Genomic DNA, 22,533 nt, shown 5'->3' on the forward strand with positions numbered 1-22,533 from the left:
TTTGCTTACTGAACCCTTTGTCCAAATAATAAATTGCCTGCCAGTGTGAAATGCTGGAACTCCTCAGGCATTCAATGAGCAGCGAGGTTGGAATCGAGGGGCAGCTCTTGCACAAGGAATTTCATTCAATCTCGTTTGAAGGAAGATGAATGCCGCTAATAAACGAGATACTTTCACTTGCTAGCTTATCCAATCATTTCCATGCTTTAAAGGAATTGTTCAGTATAAAAATAAGTGGGTAAATAGATAGGCTGCGCAAAATAATAAATGTTTCTAATATAGTTAGTTAGCCAAAAATGTAATGTATAAAGGCTGGAGTGACTGGATGTGTAACATAATAGCCAGAACACTACTTCCTGCTTTTCAGCTCTCTTTCCACTGATCAGTGACTTGAGGGGAGGCCACATTGGTCATATCTGTTGCTTTTGAGTCTGAGCTGAATGCTAAGGATCAATTGCAAACTCACTGAACAGTTATGTCCCGTGTGCCCCTCTTATAGTCACTGACTAACTCAGAATTAGAGAGCTGAAAAGCAGGAGTAGTGTTCTGGCTATTATGTTAGACATCCAGTCACTCCAGCCTTTATACATTACATTTTTGGCTAAATATAATAGAAACTTTTTTTAATTTTGCACAGCCTATCTATTTACCCAGTTTTATTTTATGATAAGGGGTGATCCACTCAAAGAAATAACCTAGAGGGTAATGCAAAATTATACATAAAAAATACAGTGCAGGAGTGGTGAGCATTGTGATGGGACAGCAAACGGATTGCATATAGCCATCAAATCCGGGTCGGACTGGGCCTGCGTGACACCAGGAAAAACCCGGTGGGCCCCACGGTCCAGACCCAAACCACACCGGCGCACCCCCTAGGCTGTTGCTCTCCCTCCTCCGATGCGCTGAAGATAGGGTTCAATTACGCACACTCGGGAGGGGGGGCGGGTTGAGGCAGCCCCTGTCGGGGGGTGAGGGGGCCCTGCACCCACCCTCGTCGAAATGGCAGCGCCTGCTTATTATAGGAAGAATTGGCCTTTGGGAAAAGTTCCGCCCCTCTGCACAGTGGTATTGTTTGTTTATGCTGTGAGACTGCTGTGCAAAACAATGTGAATTTTTAACAGTATTGCAGCACTCTATATACAGAGTTTACAGTTAGTGACTTTTATTTTCAACACTTAAAACTTTCAAAAACCGAAATAACCCCACCAGATTAGGGTGAGACTGGCTAAAAGGAACCAAAAATCCCTTTGCATGCAAAACATGCAGCATAAAGCCTTCTGAAATCAGGAGGTATTTACTTGTCTCATGCCATATATACAGCACTGCCTAGATACCAAAAATAAGAGTTTTGATTCTCCCATAAGGCATCATGGGCAGAGACATGCAAATCACTCCTTTATGTACCTTTGGCCAACTCTGCACCCAGACCCGCTGGTTTATAGCACAGATACAGCCTAATGGTTCAGAGCCATATATCCAAACTTGCAGACAGCCTGTTTCAATTTTGTTAGATCTCATCAGTGCAAGATATTGGAACATGGCTTCTGAGTGGGTAGGACTTGTGGAGTAGCAAAGAACCTAGCCTAGGCTACTGCTATGTATATGGCAGGAGGCAAGTAAATACTTTATGTTTTTAGAAGACCTTATGCTGCATCTTCACATCCCATGAAGCCGGCCATACATATAAAGATCCGCTCCTATGGTGAGGTCGTGAAATACGTGAATCTTTTACCAATATACCCACCGTCAAAGCAATACGATCAAAAAACAATGCCTATTTAATATCCAATGTACTTGGTAGGGGTTTATGCTAAATTTTGGAGTGAAACGCCATTGGCCATCATACATATTCTTGTAACTATGGCTTAAAGATTTGTAGCTTTCATGTATCTGCAACCTTGTTATGTGCTAACCTGACCAAATCATAAACCGCAATTGGACATTGTCTGAATGTATATTGGGTGGTTTTAAAATGTGCATAGTTTCAACATATAACTTGATTTACTTACACCTATGTGCAGTTTATTTTTTTTAAAGATTAAAGTAGTTATGTGCATCCCTTATGAGAAGTAACTGTGTTTGATAAAGATGTTTTCCTTTTTCAGATTGGGAGGAGGAACAAGTGAGCAGTCCAAATATACTTCGGCTTATATACCAAGGACGGTTTCTTCACGGCAATGTGACTTTAGGAGGTACAAATACTCAATATTTTATCATGACTTACATCTTTCAAAGTTGCCCTTGCGGTAAAGTGTGGTTGTAAAATGAAATCCAGTCCTAATAATAAACATCAATGTAGTTTAGTGATGTAATGTATGCCTGTCCCATACAATAACTATTGTGCCCATGTTACTAGGCAGTGGGTGAGCTGGAGGACAAAGCCAGGAGCTCTGTTAGTTATATCCTATTACATTGCTATGAATTGTGCACCTAGCAACTGCTGCTTCATATTTGCCTAGACTTGGAGCCAAGCAAGCTGGGTTAAAGGAGAAGGAAATGTTAAAACCAAGTAAGCTTTATCAGAAAGATCTATATGAATACACAAGTAAACCCTCAAAGTAATGCGGTCCTCTGTCAAAAGAAAAACTGCATTTCTTTCCTTATTTTGTGTATACATGGAATTCTGTATCAGACTTCCTGTTTTCAGCTTAAACCTTAAAGGAACAGTAACGTCAAAAAATAAGTGTTTTAAAGTAATAAAAATATAATGCAGTGTTGCCCTGCACTGGTAAAACTGGTGTGTTTGCTTAAGAAACACTACTATAGTTTATATAAATAAGCTGCTGTGTAGCCATAGGGGCAGCCATTCAAACCAGAAAAGGCTCAGGTTACACAGCAAATAGCAAATAAGCTCTGTCTGTCTAATGGTGTTATCTGTTATCCATTAATTATCCTGTGCCATATAGCCGTTTTTCAATTTCGCCATTGCTCCACAGCAGCTTGTTTATATGAACTATAGTAGTGTTTCTGAAGCAAACACATCAGTTTTACCAATGCAGGGCAACAGTACATGATATTTTCATTACTTTAAAACACTTACATTTTTTGGTGTTACTGTTCCTTTAAGGGCTAGGGCTTGAGCATGCTCAGTTTGCTCCTCTCTCCCCTTCCCTTTTCCCTCCTCCCCCCCCCGCTGTAATCTGGGCTCAGAGCTAAGAGCGAGCAGGGAGAGACTTAGGCAGGAAGTGATGTCACAGCAAGCTAATATGGCAGCCGCTATACTAAACAAACAGACAGTGTCTAGAGCTGTTTACTCAGGTATGGTAAAGTATTCTAAAGAATAAAAATGGCGTTTCTATCTTGCACTGGCTAATCTGTTGGCAACAAACTGCCTTGGTAGCTTTCATTCTCCTTTTAATCTTTAAAACCAATATTTAACCAATCAACTGAAGAAAATGTCATGTGCCTATGGGATTTTATTGAGGCTTTTTAAATTCTGTTGCACAGTCTCCCTAGGTCATTTTAGTTTCAGAAAATGAATTCAATATATGATGTCACAGGACATACTTGTGTAAATTTAATTAAGGGAACTGTATCTGCTACATTAAATTGGGCCAACGGAAAATGGTTTCTTTCTACATTTCCTCCTCTTTCTCTTCTCAGTGACAACAGCGCAGACTTCCTCCTTCCTTATTCCCCCGTGTCATCATTTATACTCGGCTCCTCATTTATTATCCCTAAGAGCACAAACTGGACCAAGTGGGGGGGGGGGGCTCATTATTCAGAACTTATTCACAAGGGGAAACTTGTTTACTTGCTTGTGACATACATCATTCTAGACGGGTTTTGACGGGTGGAATTATATTTAGCAAGCCATCTCTAGTTATTAAGTGTGCAGACCAAATTCGGTCGGGCTAATTTGTTGCTTTTGGCTGAACTTCTTGACCTATTCTCAGTTTAGGGACCATTTAGTCTGTTGTTTAGCCTGACTCTTATGACATTGCTTTAGATTGCCATTATTTTGTTTTCCTGCACAAAATATACCAGCCCCAAAAATTGAAGATGCCAGAATTCTGCTGCTCTTTTGTGACACTCATAATTGACTTAAAGATCCCCACAAAACACCGAAGAGTGTAATATGTTTGTTGCCAGAGTGCTCTTGATCTTCTTACTCGCTTAATATACTGATCTTAAAGGAGAACTAAAGCTTAGCTAAAATAGTAGCTAGAAATGTTATACATTATGCTTTGTGCTTCTGTACCAGCCCAAGGCAACCACAGCCCTTTAGCAGTAAAGATCTGTGTCTCCAAAGATGCCCCAGTAGCTCCCCATCTTCTTTTCTGCTGATTCACTGCACATGCTCTGTGCTGCTGTCACTTACTGAGCTTAGGGACCCACTCCCAATATACAGTACATATAGAATAGAAATGTCACAATATAAGGCTGATTAATGGAGATTTCCACAGACAATGAAGTGCCCCATATCTCCCTGGGCCCTAAAGCCTGGGCAGGGGTGGTTCAGGTCCAAAGGCCCCATACACAGGCCGATAAAAGCTGCCAACAGACCGAGTCCGCAGCTTATTGGCCTGTGTGGGGGGCCACCCGACGGGCTTCCCCGATCGATATCTGGACGAAAGTCGTCCAGATCTCAATCTGGTAGATTAAAAAATCCTGTCGTCCGACCGCCCGTATAGGATCCATTGTGATCCGATCGGTGGGCCCATGATCGGATCAGCCCGATATCGCCCACTTCAATGTGGGCATATCGGAGAGAGATCCGTTCATTCTGCGACATCGCCAAATGAGCGGATCTCGACATCTATGGCCACCTTAAGGCTGCAGAGCCCAGTTGACCCATATGGTGTCAGATTTTGGTACATAACGGTTTCTTCTCCATTGTGTGCAACTTGCTCCTCCTGTTTCAGCATCTGTTGGACCTCATGGTCTTCTCCTGTGAACAGTTGTTTTGCTGCCACTGCAGGAGGGCCACCTAAGAAGAAGCTGGCATGTTGCCTCATCACATATATGAACCATTGCCGGGTTTATATTTTTATTAGCACCTTCAGGGCTTGGGAACCTTAAGCAACACATCACCCAAACATCGGAGTGGGCTTAGTCACCCATGTGCTGACACAGTAGAATAGGGTTTTATGCTAATCTTACACTGAGCTCCATCTGTTTACCAGCATTTGCTTTCATGGCAAACTGCACAAACAAATTTGAATTTGCCTAAATCCCTCAAACATTCTTTTTCAAAACAAAATCTGCCCTGTGGTTACTGTTGTTTCTGTGCCAGCAGACGAATCACAAAAGCCTTGGCAGAGGCACATTAAAGGGGTTGTTCACCTTTAAATTAATTTCTAGTATGATGTAGAGAGTGATATTCTGAGACAAATTGCAATTGGCTTTCATTTTTTACCATTGGTAGTCTTTTGAATTGTTTAGATTTTTATTCAGCAGCTCTCCAGTTAGCCATTTCAGCAGTCAGGTTGCTATGGTCCAAATTACCCTAGCAACTATGCAGTAATTTGAGAGACTGGAATATGAACAGGTGAAGACTCGCTTAGAAAGTTAATAAAAAGTAGCAACAACAATACATTTGTAGCTTTACACATTATTTGATGTTTAGACAGGGTCAGTGACCCCCATTTGAACGCTGGAAAGCCAGAAGAAAAATCCAAATAATTAAAAAACTATAAAACATAAATAAATAATGAAGACCATTTGAAAAGTTGCTTAAATTAGCCATTAATATAATACTAAAAGTTAAATTAAAGGTAAACCACCCCTTTAAGTTTATATGATTATCTAAAGCTACGAGGTTAACATGGGAGTGGGCTTAGGCTTTACTATACTATATTTCAAGTCTTTGTTCACAAACATTTGTAGTAATAATTATAGTTGCAATAATGTTGCTACAGGTACGGGAGCTGTTGTGCTGAATGTTCGGGACCTGGGATTTTCCAGATAACAGATCTTCATACCTTAAATCTACTAGAAAATAATGGAAACATTAAATAAACCCAATAGGTTGGCTTTGCTTTTAATAAGGATTAATTATATCTTAGTTTGGATCAAGTACAAGGTACAGGTGTGGGATCCATTATCCGAAACCCGTTATCCATAAAGCTCCAAATAGCAGAAATCTGTCTCCCATTGACTCCATTTTATCCAAATAATCCAAATTTTTTAAAATGATTTCCTTTTTATCTGTAAAAATAAAACAGTAGTTTGTACTTGATCCCAACTAAGATATAATCAATCCTTATTAGAAGCAAAACCAGCCTATTGGGTTTATTTAATGTCTACATGATTTTCTAGTAGACTGAAGGTATGAACATCTAAATTACAGAAAGATCCATTACCCGGAAACCCCCTGGTCCCGAGCATTCTTTATAACAGGTCTAGTGATGTGGGGGCCGGCCGATACCCGCGGGTCGGGCAGGTTCTGGCCGACCTCGGACTCCTCTCTGCTTGTGTGGCTTGAGCTCTTCTCCTGCTCTCCCGCCCGACACCGTCAAATGCCAGCTTCCAGCTTCTTCTTTTATAGACGCTGTGACTGCTCGCCCTGCCCCTTTTGTGACATCATCAGCGGGGCGTCTCGGCACGGGTCTATAAAAGGAACCCGGAAGTTGGACGCGGGTTGTGGGAGGTTGGGTGGCAGATGGGTGCGGGTCGGGGAAATCCCGACCCCGACATCACTAAACAGGCCTCATACCTGTATTATATTATTACTACAGAGAAAAAGGACATTTTTTAAAAATTTGGATTATTTGGGAAAAAATTGAGTCATTCCGTAATTCGGCGCTTTCTGGTAAACGGGTTTTCAGGTGACGGATCCCATACCTGTATAAGTACTCCGTTGCAGGAGTTGTTCTGTTGAGATGAGTGTGATGATACAGTATTCCTGTTGCACGCTTACATGTTGCTTAAATGTAGTCATTAACACAATTATGTAACACAACAGCTGTCCCAGGCCATGTTACTTCACGATTTCATTTAAAGAGGCAGCTCCTCGCACAAAGCACTCCATGTCCATTAACCATGATCCAGATGACTAACGAATAGGCTACATATGCCCAAACACAGCAGCCTTTCTGCTTATTTCTCACTCTCACCTAGAGAACATCATGGGGTTTTTTTTTTTTGTTCTTGCACAATTCTGATGCAAAACATGATGATTCAAATTAAAAGGCTGAATTTGTTCTTGTATTTTGCAAAAATGGACTTGCTTGTCAAGGGATGCCCATTATAAAGACAGCACAACTGTGCCATCTTGTGGATTTTCCTTTAATGGTGCCAGGATATCCTAAATGTCAGCCTTGGTGAATCATATATTTCCTTCTTGCTATGGCAAAATCATCGCGTGTGTTACATATATGTGTTCACTGAAGATTGGTGGTACAGGTATGGTAACTGTTATCCATTATGCTCGGGTCCTGGGGTTTTCAGGATAATGGATCTTTCTGTAATTTGGATCTTCATACCTTAAGACTAGAAAATCATGTAAACATTAAATAAAGCCAATAGGCTGGGTTTACTTCCAATAAGTATTAATTATATCTTAGTTGGGATCAAGTACAAGCTACTGTTTTATTATTACAGAGAAAAAAGGAAATACGTTTTAAAAGCGTGGATTATTTGGATAAAATGGAGTCTATGGGAGACGGCCTTTCCATAATTCTGAACTTTCTGGATAACTAGTTTACCAGGACAGTCCCGCTTTTGACAGCTCAACCCGCAGTCCCACGTTTGGACTGGAAAGTCCCGACTTTCTCTGCACTGAACAGCCTGAAAAAGGAAAAAAGTTTCTAACTTAATTGGCTTTTGGCAGAGAGCCCAAAACAGCTAACAGGTGCAAATAAGATACACATTTTTTTGTCCCTCTTTTTATTTCCAAAATCTTGGGAGGTACGGGTTTACAGATAACGGGTCCCATACCTGTATTGGAGTCGTATATTACACAGATCATATTATTACAGTCTGAAATTGTGTAAATACACAATGCTGCTTCCTCTTTGTTTTGTGCAAACAACTTTATATCTCACACCTGATTACTTTGTATCATGTGCAAAAGCATTATAATAATCTTCTTTTGTATTTTCTTATTACCTCCAACAATGATTTCAAGTTTGGTCCACGGGTCTAGCGTGTTTCGAATTTGTAAAATGAAACTTTTTCTAAATATTTTTATTATTAAAAACAACTACTTTATTAATACAATGAAACATAGAGCCCTATCATATCCCCATCAGCCTTTGGCTTAAGTGACAGCTGATCGGATAATAGTGGCCATAAGCAGGCTGATAAAAGCTGCTGACTCGACCCTTAAAGGAACAGTAACATCAAAAAATTTGAGTTTTAAAGAAATAAAAATATCATGTAGTGTTGCCCTGCACTGGTAATACTGATGTGCTTGCTTCAGAAACACTACTGTAGTTCAAGCTGCTGTGTAGCAATGGCAGAAATTGACAAAAGTCTATATGGCACAGGTTAAATAGTAAAGCACTGTGTATCTTGACGGCGCTATATAAATAAATGATGATGATGATAGTGGATAACAGATAACACCATTATGTTCTACAGAGCTTATCTGCTGTGTAACATGAGCCTTTTCTCCTTTGAATGGCTGCCCCCATTGCTACACAGCAGCTTATTTATATAAACTATAGTAGTGTTTCTGAAGCAAACACACCAGTTTTACCAGTGCAGGGCAGCACTGCATTATATTTTTATTACTTTAAAAAACTTATTTTTTTGATGTTACTGTTTCTGTAAGGAGTGTTGACCCTTCTCTTTTGAGACGTAGTTCCAACATTCATTGGGTTTTTACAGCTATAGATTGATTTTCCATCTGAATGACACTGTTTTCTTGGGATATAAGTCAGGTCAGATAAATTGTGTGTTTTGCTGCATCCAACATTCAGGGGTTTATTTACTAAAACTCTAATTTATCTCATATTTTTTATTAAACCAAGTGCGACCAAACCCCCATCCACGATTTTATCTTATTTATCAATAAAATAACACAAAAAAGTCAGGTTGGGAAAAGACTCCATAAAATTGAGTGAACCTGAATCGTACAAATTATTTTTTCAGATTTGACACCCTAATCTCTTTATTTTTTGGGAGGTTATCTCCTGAAAACCCAGAATTATTTGGATTATCGGACATAACCCCGCGCAGATCACTTTATCTTTAAATTGTAAAAGGGACATCTGCCATTGACTTCTAAAATGACCTCGGCAGGTTTCAGAAGGCAGATTTTTGGATTTGTACTTGCAGCTTCGTGGTAGAATAAACCTCTAAAAATTCAGACACGCGCACGCACGCACACACACACACACACTCACTCTTTAGGTTTTGCCCAAAAAACCCTGACTAGAAGAAAAATTTTTGGTTTAATAAATAGTGGAAGCTATGACACTATATTTATTCTGCAGAATGCTTTACCATACCTGAGTAAACAGCTCTAGAAGCTCTCTTTGTTTGTTAAGGATTGCAACTGCCATATTAGCTTGGTGTGACATCACTTCCTGCCTCAGTCTCTCCCTGCTCACTCATAGCTCTGGGCTCAGATTACAGCAGGGAGGGGAGGATAGAGGAGCAAACTGAGCATGCTCAAGCCCTAGCCCTGGAGGTTTAAGATGAAAACAGGAAGTCTGATACAGAAGCCCATGAGTACACAATAGAAGGAAAGAAATGCAGTGTTTATTTTAACAGAGGACTCAGAGCAGCATTACTTTGAGGGTTTACTGGTGTATTTATATAGACATTTCTGATAAAGCTTACTTCGTTTTAGCCTTTCCTTCTCCTTTAAAGGTATGGTTCACTTTTAAGTTAATATTCATTATTTTATAGAATGGCCTATTCTAAGCATCTTTTCAATTGGTCTTTATAATTCATTTTGTATATATTTTTTAATTATTTGATTTTACTTCTGACACTGACCCCATCTAAAAACAAATGCTTTTTACGGCTACAAATCTTTTATTGTTACTTTTTAATTACTCCTCTTTCTATTCAGGCCTCTCCTATTCATATCCCAGTCTCTTATTCAAATCGATGCATGGTTGCTAGGGTATTTTGGGCCCTAGCAACCAGATTGCTGAAATTGTAAACTGGAGAGCTGCTGAATAAAAAGCTAAATAACCAAAAAAAAACAAATACTAAAAAATGAAGACCAATTGCAAATTGTCTTAGAATATCATTCTTTACATCATACGAAATGTTAACTCAAAAGCGAACAAGCCTTTAAAATCTGTGTATCACTTTGCTTTGTACTTACTGTATACTTAAATGATTCAAACTCTTTACTTGACTTTGTTTCTCTTTATTTCTGCAGCCTTAAAACTTCCCCTTGGCAAGACAACAGTGATGCACTTGGTCGCTAGAGAGACATTGCCAGAGCCAAACTCTCAAGGTTTGTACAAGTCCAGTTCCTGTCAGCTTTTCCTTTATCTCCATGTATTGTGGGTCCTGCACTGATGTTTCCTGGTCAGACATTAATGCAGGGATCCTATACCTCTAGTTGAAGTACAACTTGCAGCAGTTCTGATGGGAAACGTCCCGCTGAGTTTCTGCAACTTGTCTTAATGTGGGTTTTCAAGAGTAAAATGTCATAACAGGCCACGAGGGGAAAGCTGTAAAACTGGTATGTTGGGTATTTGTTTATAGGGTTCCTTTCATTTCTAGAGGGGCGTTTATGTTTGTGCAAATACACTGGAGACATATAATCACATATTCCTGCACACACACCATACAATTTGTAATAATGTCGGAAACACTGGCATAAATAACACAAAGTCTTCTGTGTATGAAGGAGACATTAGCCGGTTGTAACTGTATTACAGGCACCGAATAAAAGGAGAGCAGCTGCTTCAGGGAAAGGGAAGATCACTCATCCCCAGTGCCTAAGGGAAACCCAGGAAACATAATACTGCATAATGGGATGCAAATCAATCATTATATAAACTCTGCCTTCATTTGGGTTGTGGGTTTTCCATTTCTTCTGTAAGAACATCCATTCCAGCCCATGTGAGAGCCAAGTATTATAATACTGAACACTGACAGATGGATTCATTTAGAGGGTAGCAAACGGGTTTGTTTAAAGGAGAAGGAAAGGCCTATTTAATTGGGGTATATATATATATATATATATATATATATATATATATATATATATATATATATATATATATATATATATATATATATATATATATATATATATTTATTTATTTATTTATTTATTTATTATCCCACAGTACCAGCACTCAAAATGAAAAAATACGTTTTATTGTCAAGGATTGAGATGTATATCACTTGACAATAAAAAGTATTTTTTCATCTTCAATACAGTGAGTGCTGATCCTCGTTAGTGTGTGTGTGGGTGGGTGGGTGTCTGTCAAAAGGAGGCTTGCACTCACAGTAGGGTTGCCACCTTTTACATAAATTTTTACCGGCTGCTGGGGGCGGGGCCTCAAATGGGTGGGGTGTGACGTCAAAAGGGGCGGGGCCACACAACAGAGACCCGCGGACGTTAGAAGAGGCAAAAGAAAAGGTAAGTTGCAGGGGATTGGGGGCAGGCCGAGGGCTCCTTTTGATCGTATTACAAATTTACCAGCAGCTACATTGCCGGTAGATTTGTAATACCAGCCCCAGCCTTGGCAGGTATTTTACCGGATAGGCCGGTAAAATACTGGCCGGGTGGGAACCCTAACTCACAGGTCTTAGAGAGAGTATAACGATGTTTTTTATTCAAAAAAATAGAAACTAACGTTTCGGCTAGCAAAAGGCTGAGAAAGGCTAGCCGAAACATTTCTATTTTTTGAATAAAAAACATTGTTATACTCTCCATAAGACCTGTGAGTGTGAGCCTCCTTTAGATGCATATTTATCTTTTTGGGCTTTATTTGCACCCAGGCAATATACACCGTTATACGAGTTGTGCTGGCATCCAGACAGACAGACAGACAGACAGACAGATATATAGCTATAGCTATAGATATAGATATAGATATATATATATGGAAAAGGAGTAAAAAGGTCACTCTGTCCTTTAGTTTCTCTCCAGGGACTGATATAGGCCCCAGGAAGGGAGTCAGAGAATCAGTGCTCTGTTTAAAGACTTTAGTATCCAGGGACTCCATTCCGCAGATCCAGTCCAGAGATTGGAGTTCACCTTCCACAGAAAAGCTGTCCTGTGGAAAGACTATTTAAAGTTAATTAGAATGGGAGAGTGTTTCTCTGGGCAGGGCACAGCAGGTGCCACAAGGGGCCCAACTTAATCGGGGACTGCTCCCAGTTGGAAGGTAGTGCCCAATGGGCTAGATTTTATTTTATGATTTGTTTGTATGATACAATGGTCACCCCTGTGTCTGTGGATAATTGACTGTTTACGTTTGTTTAAAGTGGGAAAATAAACTACTGTTTTCCTGGAAGAAGCTGTGTGTCCCTGTCTTTATGCTCCTTTGTCCTATACTGCCTGCCTACAATTGACTAATTCCCCACAAAATTCCGTGTGCAAGCTGCTTGTTTGCCACAATATATATTTACTTGCCTCACACCTGATGCTCCTATCAGCAGAAAACTGCACCGGTCCTGGGGTTCTACCAGTGAGCACCACAGAGCCATTGGCTTCCTTCTTCTTTCTTCAAATTTACCAGGGCAGTAGAACAAACTAGTTGTCTACTTTGTTAAAGTTCAGCTTTTCTTGATGTGCACCTGCACGAATAAAGAAGATAATGGAAGTCGATGCTCCATGGTGCTCACTGGTATAACCCCGGACTGGTGCTGTTTTCTGCTGAGGCAACTAAATATATATTGTGGGAAACAGTCAGCTTGCACATGTACATTTTGAGGTGGAATTAGTCAATGGTAGGCAGGCAGCATAGAACAAAGGAGCATAAAGACCTGGGGTGTGAGGTAAGTTAGTAGCCTAACTTTTGGCACCCCCAAGTAAAGAGCGCCTTTCCTTCTCCTTTAAAATCCATTTTATACAAAGCAGCAGAGTACATTCATAGGTTGTACAAGAAGGCTACTCATAGGTTCAACTTACTTTGCCTAAAAGAGCAGTTCAGATGCAGTTCCTCTTCTTTTCACATTAGTTTTGTGGTTTTTGCCTTTCCATTTTGCCTCTCTGTCCAGTAGCCCTGGGTCCTTTATTCAGAAATCCAAATTCATTCTGGGGCTGGATAATTATTGTTCTATTCACTGTGTGGTTACTAGGGCATCTGACCCTAGAAACCAAATCAGTTCCAAACTAGACAACAGTCAGTAAAACCAAAAAATAATAAAAAAATAAGATGATTTAAAGTATAGCATCCCATTTAAAGGCATAGTTTTATTTGTGGTTTTCCACTGTTTCTATTAAACTGGTTTGCATGCCTGGATCTCAATATAGATCTAGTATTATACCATGCTGGTCATATTCTAACATATTGTCCCCTTTCCAATAATGACTGCTCCTTTGTTTATTTTTCTGTAAAAGCTGAGTCATATTATTTACTATTTCGTTGTCAGTCCCTCATTTTCAAAGGGCATGTTTCACTGTTACACCCATTAATAAAACTTTACTGCAGGTCAGTGAATGCCTCTGGTATGCAAGGAAAACATTCTCCCAACTAAATATTAAAGGGGTGGTATACCTTTAAGTTAACTTTTAGTATGTTATATTATGGCTAATTCTAAGAAACTTTTCAATTGGTCTTCATTGTTTTGTTTTTTTTTTAAATATAGTTTTTAATTATTTGCCTTTTTCTTCTGATATTTTTTACAGCTTTCAGTTGTGGGTCACTGACCCCATCTAAAAAACAAATGCTCTGTAAGGCTACAAATGTATTGTTATTGCTACTTTTTATTACTCATCTTTCTATTCAGGCCTCTCCTATTTATATTCCAGTCTCTTATTCAAATCAATGCATGGTTGTTAGGGTAATGTGGACCCTAGCAACCAGATTGCTGAAATTACAAACTGGAGAGCAGCTGAACAAAAAGCTAAATAACTCTAAAACCACAAAAAAATGAAAACCAGTTGTAAATTGTCTCAGAATATCACTCTCTACATCACACTAAAAGTTGATTCAAGGGCAGAGACACACGGTCAGATTCGTGGAGGTAAATCGCCCGGCGACAAATCTCCTCTTCTTCGGGGCGACTAATCTCTCCGAACTGCCTTCCCGCCAGCTAGAATGAAAACTCTTGAGCGCTTTGTTTTCCGAAGTTGCCTCAAAAGGAAACTTTGGGCGACTTCGGAAATAGAAGCGCTCCGAGTGCCATCCCGCCGGCGATTTACATTCTAGCCGGCGGGAAGGCAATTTGGGGAGATTAGTCGCCCGAAGAAGAGGAGATTTATCGGGGGACTAATCTCCCAGAATCTCTGCCCTAAAGGTGAACAACCCCTTTACGATAAAATATTTACTTGTTCACAATTATTTTAGTTCAAATAAACATTTTATTTTTAACTCTGTCTTTTTCCTCTTTACGACGCGCAGAACAAGCAAGGAAATATCCATCTCTTTATCAGAGATATTTAATATTCATTTGACTTTCAACTCAAAAGCGATAAGTACCTTGACATTTTGCCATCATTAAGCCGTTAATCTGATTCCCTGTAAGAAAAATCTAATTTGCTCGCTGAACTTTAACTGTGTGTTTTGTTAAAAGGGCACCCCTGCTAATAGAGCACGATGTACTAGGATGGGGCACTGTCGCAACAGCCATAATAAACTCGCCCCGTCCTTGTTCGTTCTCAGAAGCGCCATTGCTTACGTATTTTATCTTGTAGATGCCACAGAGAGAGACTCAAACCATCATTCCGACCTCCAACATTATCAGTGTCCCCAGAAAACTTATTGTGAGTGAACGCCATGTCTATTTCTTTATCTGCAGGTCAGAGAAACCGCGAGAAGACCGGGGAGAGCAATTGCTGTGTAATCCTGTAAATCCCGATGTGGCTGCAAAGTGTGATGTAATATAGTCTTTGTCTTTCATGCTGCTGGAATAGAGGAGACCATTGCTTCACAGATCCTTAGAACAACACCACCAACCCGTCCTTCTCTCCACGGACCTTAGACAAGTCCAGAACAACCTTCATAAAACTCTTTTTCTCGAGAGATCCACAACGTTCATTCTGACTCTTTATTTTCTTGCAGAGTAACTTTGTAGTATGTTGTAGTATTTCTCATTTCTGAATGCATTCAGTCTCCTGGGCGGGTAGGGTCACTAATACCGATATCATTCTTGCTGCATCAGGAAAAAAAAAACAGAAGTCTTCAGTGGATTTAGGCTCAGGTTGCAGCTAATATACTGAGAAATAATTGTAGCCATACACAGTCAGAGTTCTACACTGGATAGCCTAGCGAGCACAGACTGAAAAGCAAAGTATTGGGAACATGACTTCTACCCAAACACTAAACACACAGAGTAGGAAGAGATGGCTGGTCCTAAGTTTATTTCTAAGGAAGAAAAACAAAATGTGCCTGTAAACTGAAAGCGCTCTGCAGAGGGCTCAGGAGTAGTTGACAGTTTGCTGCACTCTTATCCCGAGCGACAGTTGCATGCAGGTCATACCGAGCAAGCCAGCGAGGAGAGTGCCTTTCCTAGCCTTAACGTGGGATGGGTCAGTTTTCCTGTATTGCATACGCCTTTATTATTCTTGCGCAGAGATGTCCTAAACTAACCCACTTTGTGTTTTAATATCCAACGTCGATGTTCTTTCAGTAACGAATTCCTCCCGCGCAGCATCCGGCTCCTCGCTTCCTTCATTTGAGCAGTAAGTGAATTAACGGCAGATCCTCGGCCATAGTACCAGTTCCGTTTCCTTCTGTAATCTGCATTCGTACTAGTGCTTGCAACAATATTAACTCTCCAAGCAGACGGAAGACGCCATTTTTCTCATTTCATAAAAAAAAAAAATAATTTAAGACACGCTAAGAGAATTTGCACAGCACTAAAAAAAAAAAAAAAAGCATGAAGCAACTTTCATTAAAAAGATAAAAAAAAAAACTGTAAAAAAAAATATAAACGTTTTTATATTTTTTTCGCCGGGAAGAAAAGTCTTCCTGGTTGAAATTACAAATATGTGTAGAATATATTTAATTAAAAAACAAAGTATAAAATGCATTATTATTATAGACTCTAACTATAGATTGGCGTAGAATATTAGGGCGATATACCTATCGATTTTGCTTTTGTCTTTTGAAAACAAATACAGGTTGAAATGTCTGTATACTCAAAAAAAAGGTGTTGAGATCCCCTGCAAATATTCTGTGTCCTTTTATTTTTAATTTTTTTTTTTTTGTTCAGATGTCAGCATCGTTTAAATGTAATTCGCTATTCTAGCTCAGACTAAATGCTGTATACGCATTAGGTCTTAAACCAACGTTCATACTGATCCGACTTAAAATTTGTATAGCGCCGTTTTAAAGAGATATCCGTTGTAAATAGCACTAAACATTTTCTTCCTGCAACCTGTACTGATATAGAAACTTCTGTAATTAAATAAAAGAATATCGTAGTGCAATTTTTTTTTTTTTTTGGGTTGGTTGTTGTCTGCTGGTTCTGCCTAGGACTATAACCCTTTAGCGATGTTTTGATAAAACTGGAAAAAAAACAAAGAATCATTTGAAACTTCAAATCAATGCAAAGTACTTGGTTTCTGCAAATTAATCCTGCTGATTACTTTTGTAATCCAATTGACAGTGGATTGTTATGAGATTTTCCTGTATAGCTATATAATAAAGTCAATTGTCACAATGTGGTGACGTCTGTCTCTAGCCTTCGGTTCAAAATCGTAAAGCTTCTTATTCTTAAAAATGTTCCCGAACATAAAGGCTTTGCACTCCACTAATTTGAAGCCTTTCTTTGCTGGTGTCACTTTGTTTTGCCAGTACAGGTATCTAGAATGCTCGGGACCTGGGGTTTTCCGGATAATGGATCTTTCTGTAATTTAGATTCATACCTAAAGTCTACTAGAAAATCATGTAAACATTAAATAAACCCAATAGGATTGTTTTGCCTCCAGTAAGGAACAATTATAACTTAGTTGGGATCAATTACGAGCTACTGTTTTAATATTACAGAGAAAAAGGAAATTATTTTTAAAATTTTGGATTATTTGATTATAATGGAGTCTAGCCTTTCCATAATTCAGAGCTTTCTGGATAATGGGTTTCTGGATAACAGATTCTGAACCTGTATATGGGAATCATGGTATAGATTAAAGAAACGAACAATCTGTCCTTCTAAACATACAAAGTTTACAACAAATGCAATAAAGCAGAACTAAACTCTAAAAATTAATTGGGCTAAAAATGCCATATTTTATATACTGATCTTATTGCACCAGCCTAAAGTTTCTGCTTGTCAATAGTAGCAATGATCCAGGACTTCAAACTTGTCACAGGGGGTCACCATCTTGGAAAGTGTCTGTGACACTCACATGCTCAGTGGGCTCTGAGCAGCTGTTGAGAAGCTAAGCTTAGGGCTTATCAAGCAGAAAATGAGGCTGGCCTGTAATATAAGCTGATGCTACAGGGCTGATTATTAAATTCTGATGCTAATTGCACTGGTTTCTGTGCTACCATGTAGTAATTATCTGTATTAATTACTAATCAGCCTTATATTGTGACATTTCTATTCTATGTGTACTGTATATTGTGAGTGGGTCCCTGAGCTCAGTAAGTGACAGCAGCACAGAGCATGTGCAGTGAATCAGCAGAAAAGAAGATGGGGAGCTACTGGGGCATCTTTGAAAACACAATGCTAAAGGGCTGTGGTTCCTTGGGCTGGCACAGAAACCCAAAACATTTCTAGCTACTTCTTTAGTTAGGCTTTAGTTCTCCTTTAAGTAGTCCCCTTGCAAGGCAAATTGTGCAACTACAGCATTGTACTAGGGTGTCTGGGGGCCACCAGGGCTGCCACCTCAGGGGCCTCCACACCCCAGTCATTATTCGTATCTTATATTTGTCTGCTGTGGCCACAATTGGGGGAGCAATTTACATTTATAAAAAGGACATTTCGTAGCCCACGCTGCACGAGAACAAACTCAGGTGACAAAATGTCCATTCTTCCATTACCCTTGTGCAACCATTGTGGGTTGTGTGATTAACTTAAGTTGGACAAACACAGTGAGATCCATTCCTTTGGGGACATTCAAATGAGCAGATCTGAGCCAATTTGTCCACCCATGTGCTGGGCATGTCTGTGTCATTTATTGGCCTGTTTTAAAGGAGAACTAAAGTCTGAAAATGAATATAGCTAGATGCTGTATTTTATATACTGGATTCACTGTACCAGCAGAGCGTTTCAGCAGCACTCTTAACAGCTGTACACAGCAGCTCCCCATCTTGGATCTTGTTAGGCCATCTTTTGAGTGTCTGTGGCACTGCACATGCTCAGTGTGCCCTCGGCAGCTGTAGAAAAGCTAAGCTCAGGGCTTCTTGGAAATTATCAAGCAGAAGATGAGATTTGCCACAGAAGCTGATGCTACATGGCCGATTTTTAAATTTTGATGCAGACTGCACTGGTTTATGAGCGGCCGGCATTGGCCACTAAGCTCAGGTAGTAGCCCAGAGCATGTGCAGTGCATTGGCAGGAAACAAGATGGGGCATTTTCAGAAGCACTAATCTACACTGCTAAGGCCAACGACACGCAAAGTGGATCATCTGCTTCCCTCTGCGTTTTGTGTGCATATGTAAGAAAGTGGATCTATTGTCATGCAACTCCGTCTTGTAGCTCAACTGCCAGCACAACACCTGCCATGCTGTCAACATTTAAAGGACATCTAAAGCCTAGATTTTCCTACCATGTATATAAGTTGGGCATATCTCCACCACCCAAGCCACGTCATTGTACTGCATGTACCCCATCTATACATTTTCCTAAAACAAATAGCAGCTTTCACCCGGCGGCCATTTTCCCTCTGACACATCATCAGTAACATTGAGACATGTATGCTGTAAAGTTCATACAATGCAGAATGCAGGGTTACACAGGCACAACATACTTTGATAAAAAGTTCTGCTGGGGTTGAGCACTGTAATGGTTAAGCTGAGCTCAGGAGAGGTGGTTAGGAGAAAAAAACGGTCAGACAGCTAGAGTTTCTATGGGAACCAGCAATGCTATCTCTTTATTGGCTTACATTGTATCAGCAGTCTGAGGCACCAGGACAGAGAATAGAAAGGGACAGACAATAGTGATGTGCGGGCCGACCCGATACCCGCAGTTCTGGCGGGTTTGGGTCGACCTCGCACTGCTCTTAGCAGGAGGGTGCGGGTTGAGCTCTTCTCCTGCTCTCCCCGCCCCCCACCTTCAAATGCCAGTTCCAGTTTTATAGTCTCGCGTCTGCTCGTCCCGCCCCTTTTGTGATGTCATAGGCGGGGCAGGTCGGCGCGGGTCTATAAAAGGACCCCGGAAGTGCGGGTGGCAGCAAGGCGGGTTAGGGTCGGGTGCGGGTCAGGAAAACCCTGACCCGCACATCACTAACAGACACAGCTTTCAATAGCAATACATATACAAATAACTTATAAACCATAGAAAATGTGTTGCTGTGTTTATGTTACAGTATGTGTTAGTGTAAATGTGCTGTAGGAGACCAGGTTGTGTTTGGGATTGTGCTGATAATATCTAAAGGTTTGCACTGATACATTCTAACATGAATTTGATGAACAATGTTAATTCTGTAGCTGTGGAGAATGTCCGTGCCAGCCTGAAAGATTGATATTGCTCTCGGCAGTATATGCTGAACAGATACGAGATAATCAGAAGCAATTGTGTGTGAGGTAGGAATTGTCAGGTTGATAAACGAATTCATTTGGAGCAGTGTAGCGCAAACAAGAAAATGCCTCGACGCCAATATAGAAGGATTTGATCACTTTTGCTTTAAAGGGCATGTCTAAAACAAAATAAAGCTAGAAATGCTGTATTTCGTATACTAAACATAAACATGAACTTACTGCATCACAAGCTGAATCAAACAAATAATTTATGCTTTCAAAGTTGGCTGTAACTTTGTTAAACATCTTTGCAAGACTAAGATTGTGCACATGCTCAGTGTGGTCTGGGCTGCTTAGGGATCGTCATAAACAAAGCTGCTTGAGTTCTGCATGGCTGGGAAGTAAGGCGGGGGCTCCCCCTGCTGTTCATAAGTATGATTGTTTCCCTGCTCAGCAGTTAGGGACCATCTGACAATTCCTATCCACAGCAGTAAATGAAGGGAGAATTTCACTGCATACAGTCAGGTTTCTTATAAAAACAGTACACATTTGTTAATGTTTAAGCCTGTTTAAGAGGCTGTTAAAAGTGGGCCTTTCTGTTGTCACTGATACTTGTGTATCTTACCACTATCATATTCTAATTATGATAGAACATTTCTGAATATTTTTACATCAATATATTTTCGGGTTTTAGACCCCATAATCCTGTGACAAAGAGCAAATGTTCATATCCACCGGGCGCTGTTATTCAGGTAGAAACTGGGATGTAATGTCTGTAAGCCACCGTCACACCAAAATACCAGCAAGAGCAAGCAGATCTTATAGATGGGACGTCCCATCAACAACTGGAACTTTATTTTATACCCAGGTCAGCTCTTATACCCCTGCCCCCCTCCCCACCAAATCTAGTAAATACAGTTCATACTGTGGCACTGGAGAAAATAATGGACCTACTAGAATTTTTAGCTTGTGTTTTTATGCTCCCTGCTGCAGATAAAAATGAGCGTGGCCTGCCAGAGGCCAGTATTTAACCTTGATGGAGAGAAAAAGAAAATCAGAGGAGACATTTTAGCTGAGAGCCTTCACTGCCCAATAATAGAAAGGCATGCGTTGGGTCTCCTTCTGCTTCTCATAACTAAGGGGGAAGAACATGCCTGAAGCTTTAGCCTTTAGTTATACTTCCTGCAAGAATATGCGCTCTATATATATATATAATATATATATATATATATATATATATATATATATATATATATATATATATATATATATATATATATATATTCTACTTGAAGGATTATTTTGCTATATAGATATATATATATATATATGCAGCAAAATAATCCTTCAAGTAGAATCCCAGTTTATCTGTTTAAATTGGACTCCTTGATCTTTGTCCCTGCAGATGGAGTTGAAAACAAGGGGATGTAAAGGCAAAAATAAAATATAATAGAAATCTCTACACAGTCGCCGACTGCTCTACAGGGAAACAAACAAAGCTGCTTGAGTTCTGCATGGCTGGGAAATAAGGCAGGGGCTCCCCCTGCTGTTCATAAGTATGATTGTTTCCTTGCTCAGCAGTTAGGGACCATCTGACAATTCCTATTCACAGCAGTAAATGAAGAGGGAATTTAACTGCATACAGTCAGGTTTCTTGTGAAAATATTACACATTTTTTTAATTAAAGTATATTGGAGTTTGGTTTCTTTTTCATTAAAGAAACTAAAAATGGGATTGTTTCAAGGTGGAAACTGCAGGTAGTCTACTGCTCTCCTAAAGACACGGTTTTTCAGGGCCGCTAAAGATCCCACCAACCTGGCTTGTAGTATAACATTTGGGTTTTCTAAATCTTGCCTCAACCACCAGTTACTGTAAGTCAGCTGGGCTGCTAGATAGTATTCATAGAGGTCAGGAAGCCCCAACATATGGATCCATGAAGGTGGCCGACCCTCGCACTTTCTTGTTCCACAGGAAGGGTGGAATTAATGCTAGTATATTGTCCATTACCCCTTTGGCAATGACCACTAGTGAATTGTGAAGTATGTAAAAGGGGCCATTTTTAAAGATAATATTAATTTTTAGCACCATGTAAAAATAACACCATATATTACTTATAATTGTATAATTTTTTTTTCATTTATTCTATACGTCTCCTTTAAAGGCACGTACAAGTGTTTGTGCTCCCATTGAATTGTATATTGATGTTTGTCACACTGGCAAGTCTGTATAAGAAATAATCAAGAGTCTCATTTGGCTTGTGCACTGTATAGGGATACACTGAATCCAGGATGCCACGTGCCTGGCAGATAACATGACTTTTCATCACACAAACAAAACAGGCAAAACAATTGTAACCACTGGCTGTGCGCACGGTTTTCTTTCTCCCTTGTTTCCTGGATTTACATATGCAAATTAGGGTTCGGATTTGGTTCAGTATTTGGCCGAATCTGTAACAAAGTATTTGGACTTCGGCCAAACACTAAAATAGTGGATTTGGTGCATCCCAAGCACTGTAAGCTACACAGTGACAACATAGCAAGGCCCCGACTTAGTGGGACATTCACTAAGATTCGTAGTTGCGCCAGGCGTAACTTCGCCGCACTTCGCCAGGCATAGTTTCGCCAGCGCTCCGCCAATTCACTAAAATACGAAGTTGTGCTCAGGGGTAGCGTAAGGTTGCGAAGTTGCGCTATCGTTGATTCGCCAAGCGAAGCGAAGTTACGCTAGCGACGGTTAATTTGCATACGGCGCTAAATTCAAATTTCAATGGAGGAATATGAAGCAGCAATACAAATCCCTTGGAAATCTTCAAAACATCAAATAAAATTTTATTTTGCCCTACACATGTGCCCACTGTATAGTTAAGTTGCCATG

General features: G+C 40.0%; 1 protein-coding gene across 1 annotated transcript in view; it reads left to right on the plus strand.

Moving 5' to 3' along the window:
- Positions 1-15,858, plus strand: part of ubl3.L (ubiquitin like 3 L homeolog) — an 83,161-nt gene extending 67,303 nt beyond the window's left edge. The window contains 3 exon segments of the mRNA NM_001090526.1: positions 2,106-2,192; positions 10,286-10,363; positions 14,833-15,858. Of these exon segments, the coding sequence (NP_001083995.1) occupies positions 2,106-2,192; positions 10,286-10,363; positions 14,833-14,885 (218 nt within the window). The 3' untranslated portion in view covers positions 14,886-15,858.
- The last annotated feature ends 6,675 nt before the right edge of the window (positions 15,859-22,533 follow it).

This window comes from Xenopus laevis, chromosome 2L, assembly GCF_017654675.1.
Source record: "Xenopus laevis strain J_2021 chromosome 2L, Xenopus_laevis_v10.1, whole genome shotgun sequence".
Taxonomy (NCBI): Eukaryota; Metazoa; Chordata; class Amphibia; order Anura; family Pipidae; genus Xenopus; species Xenopus laevis.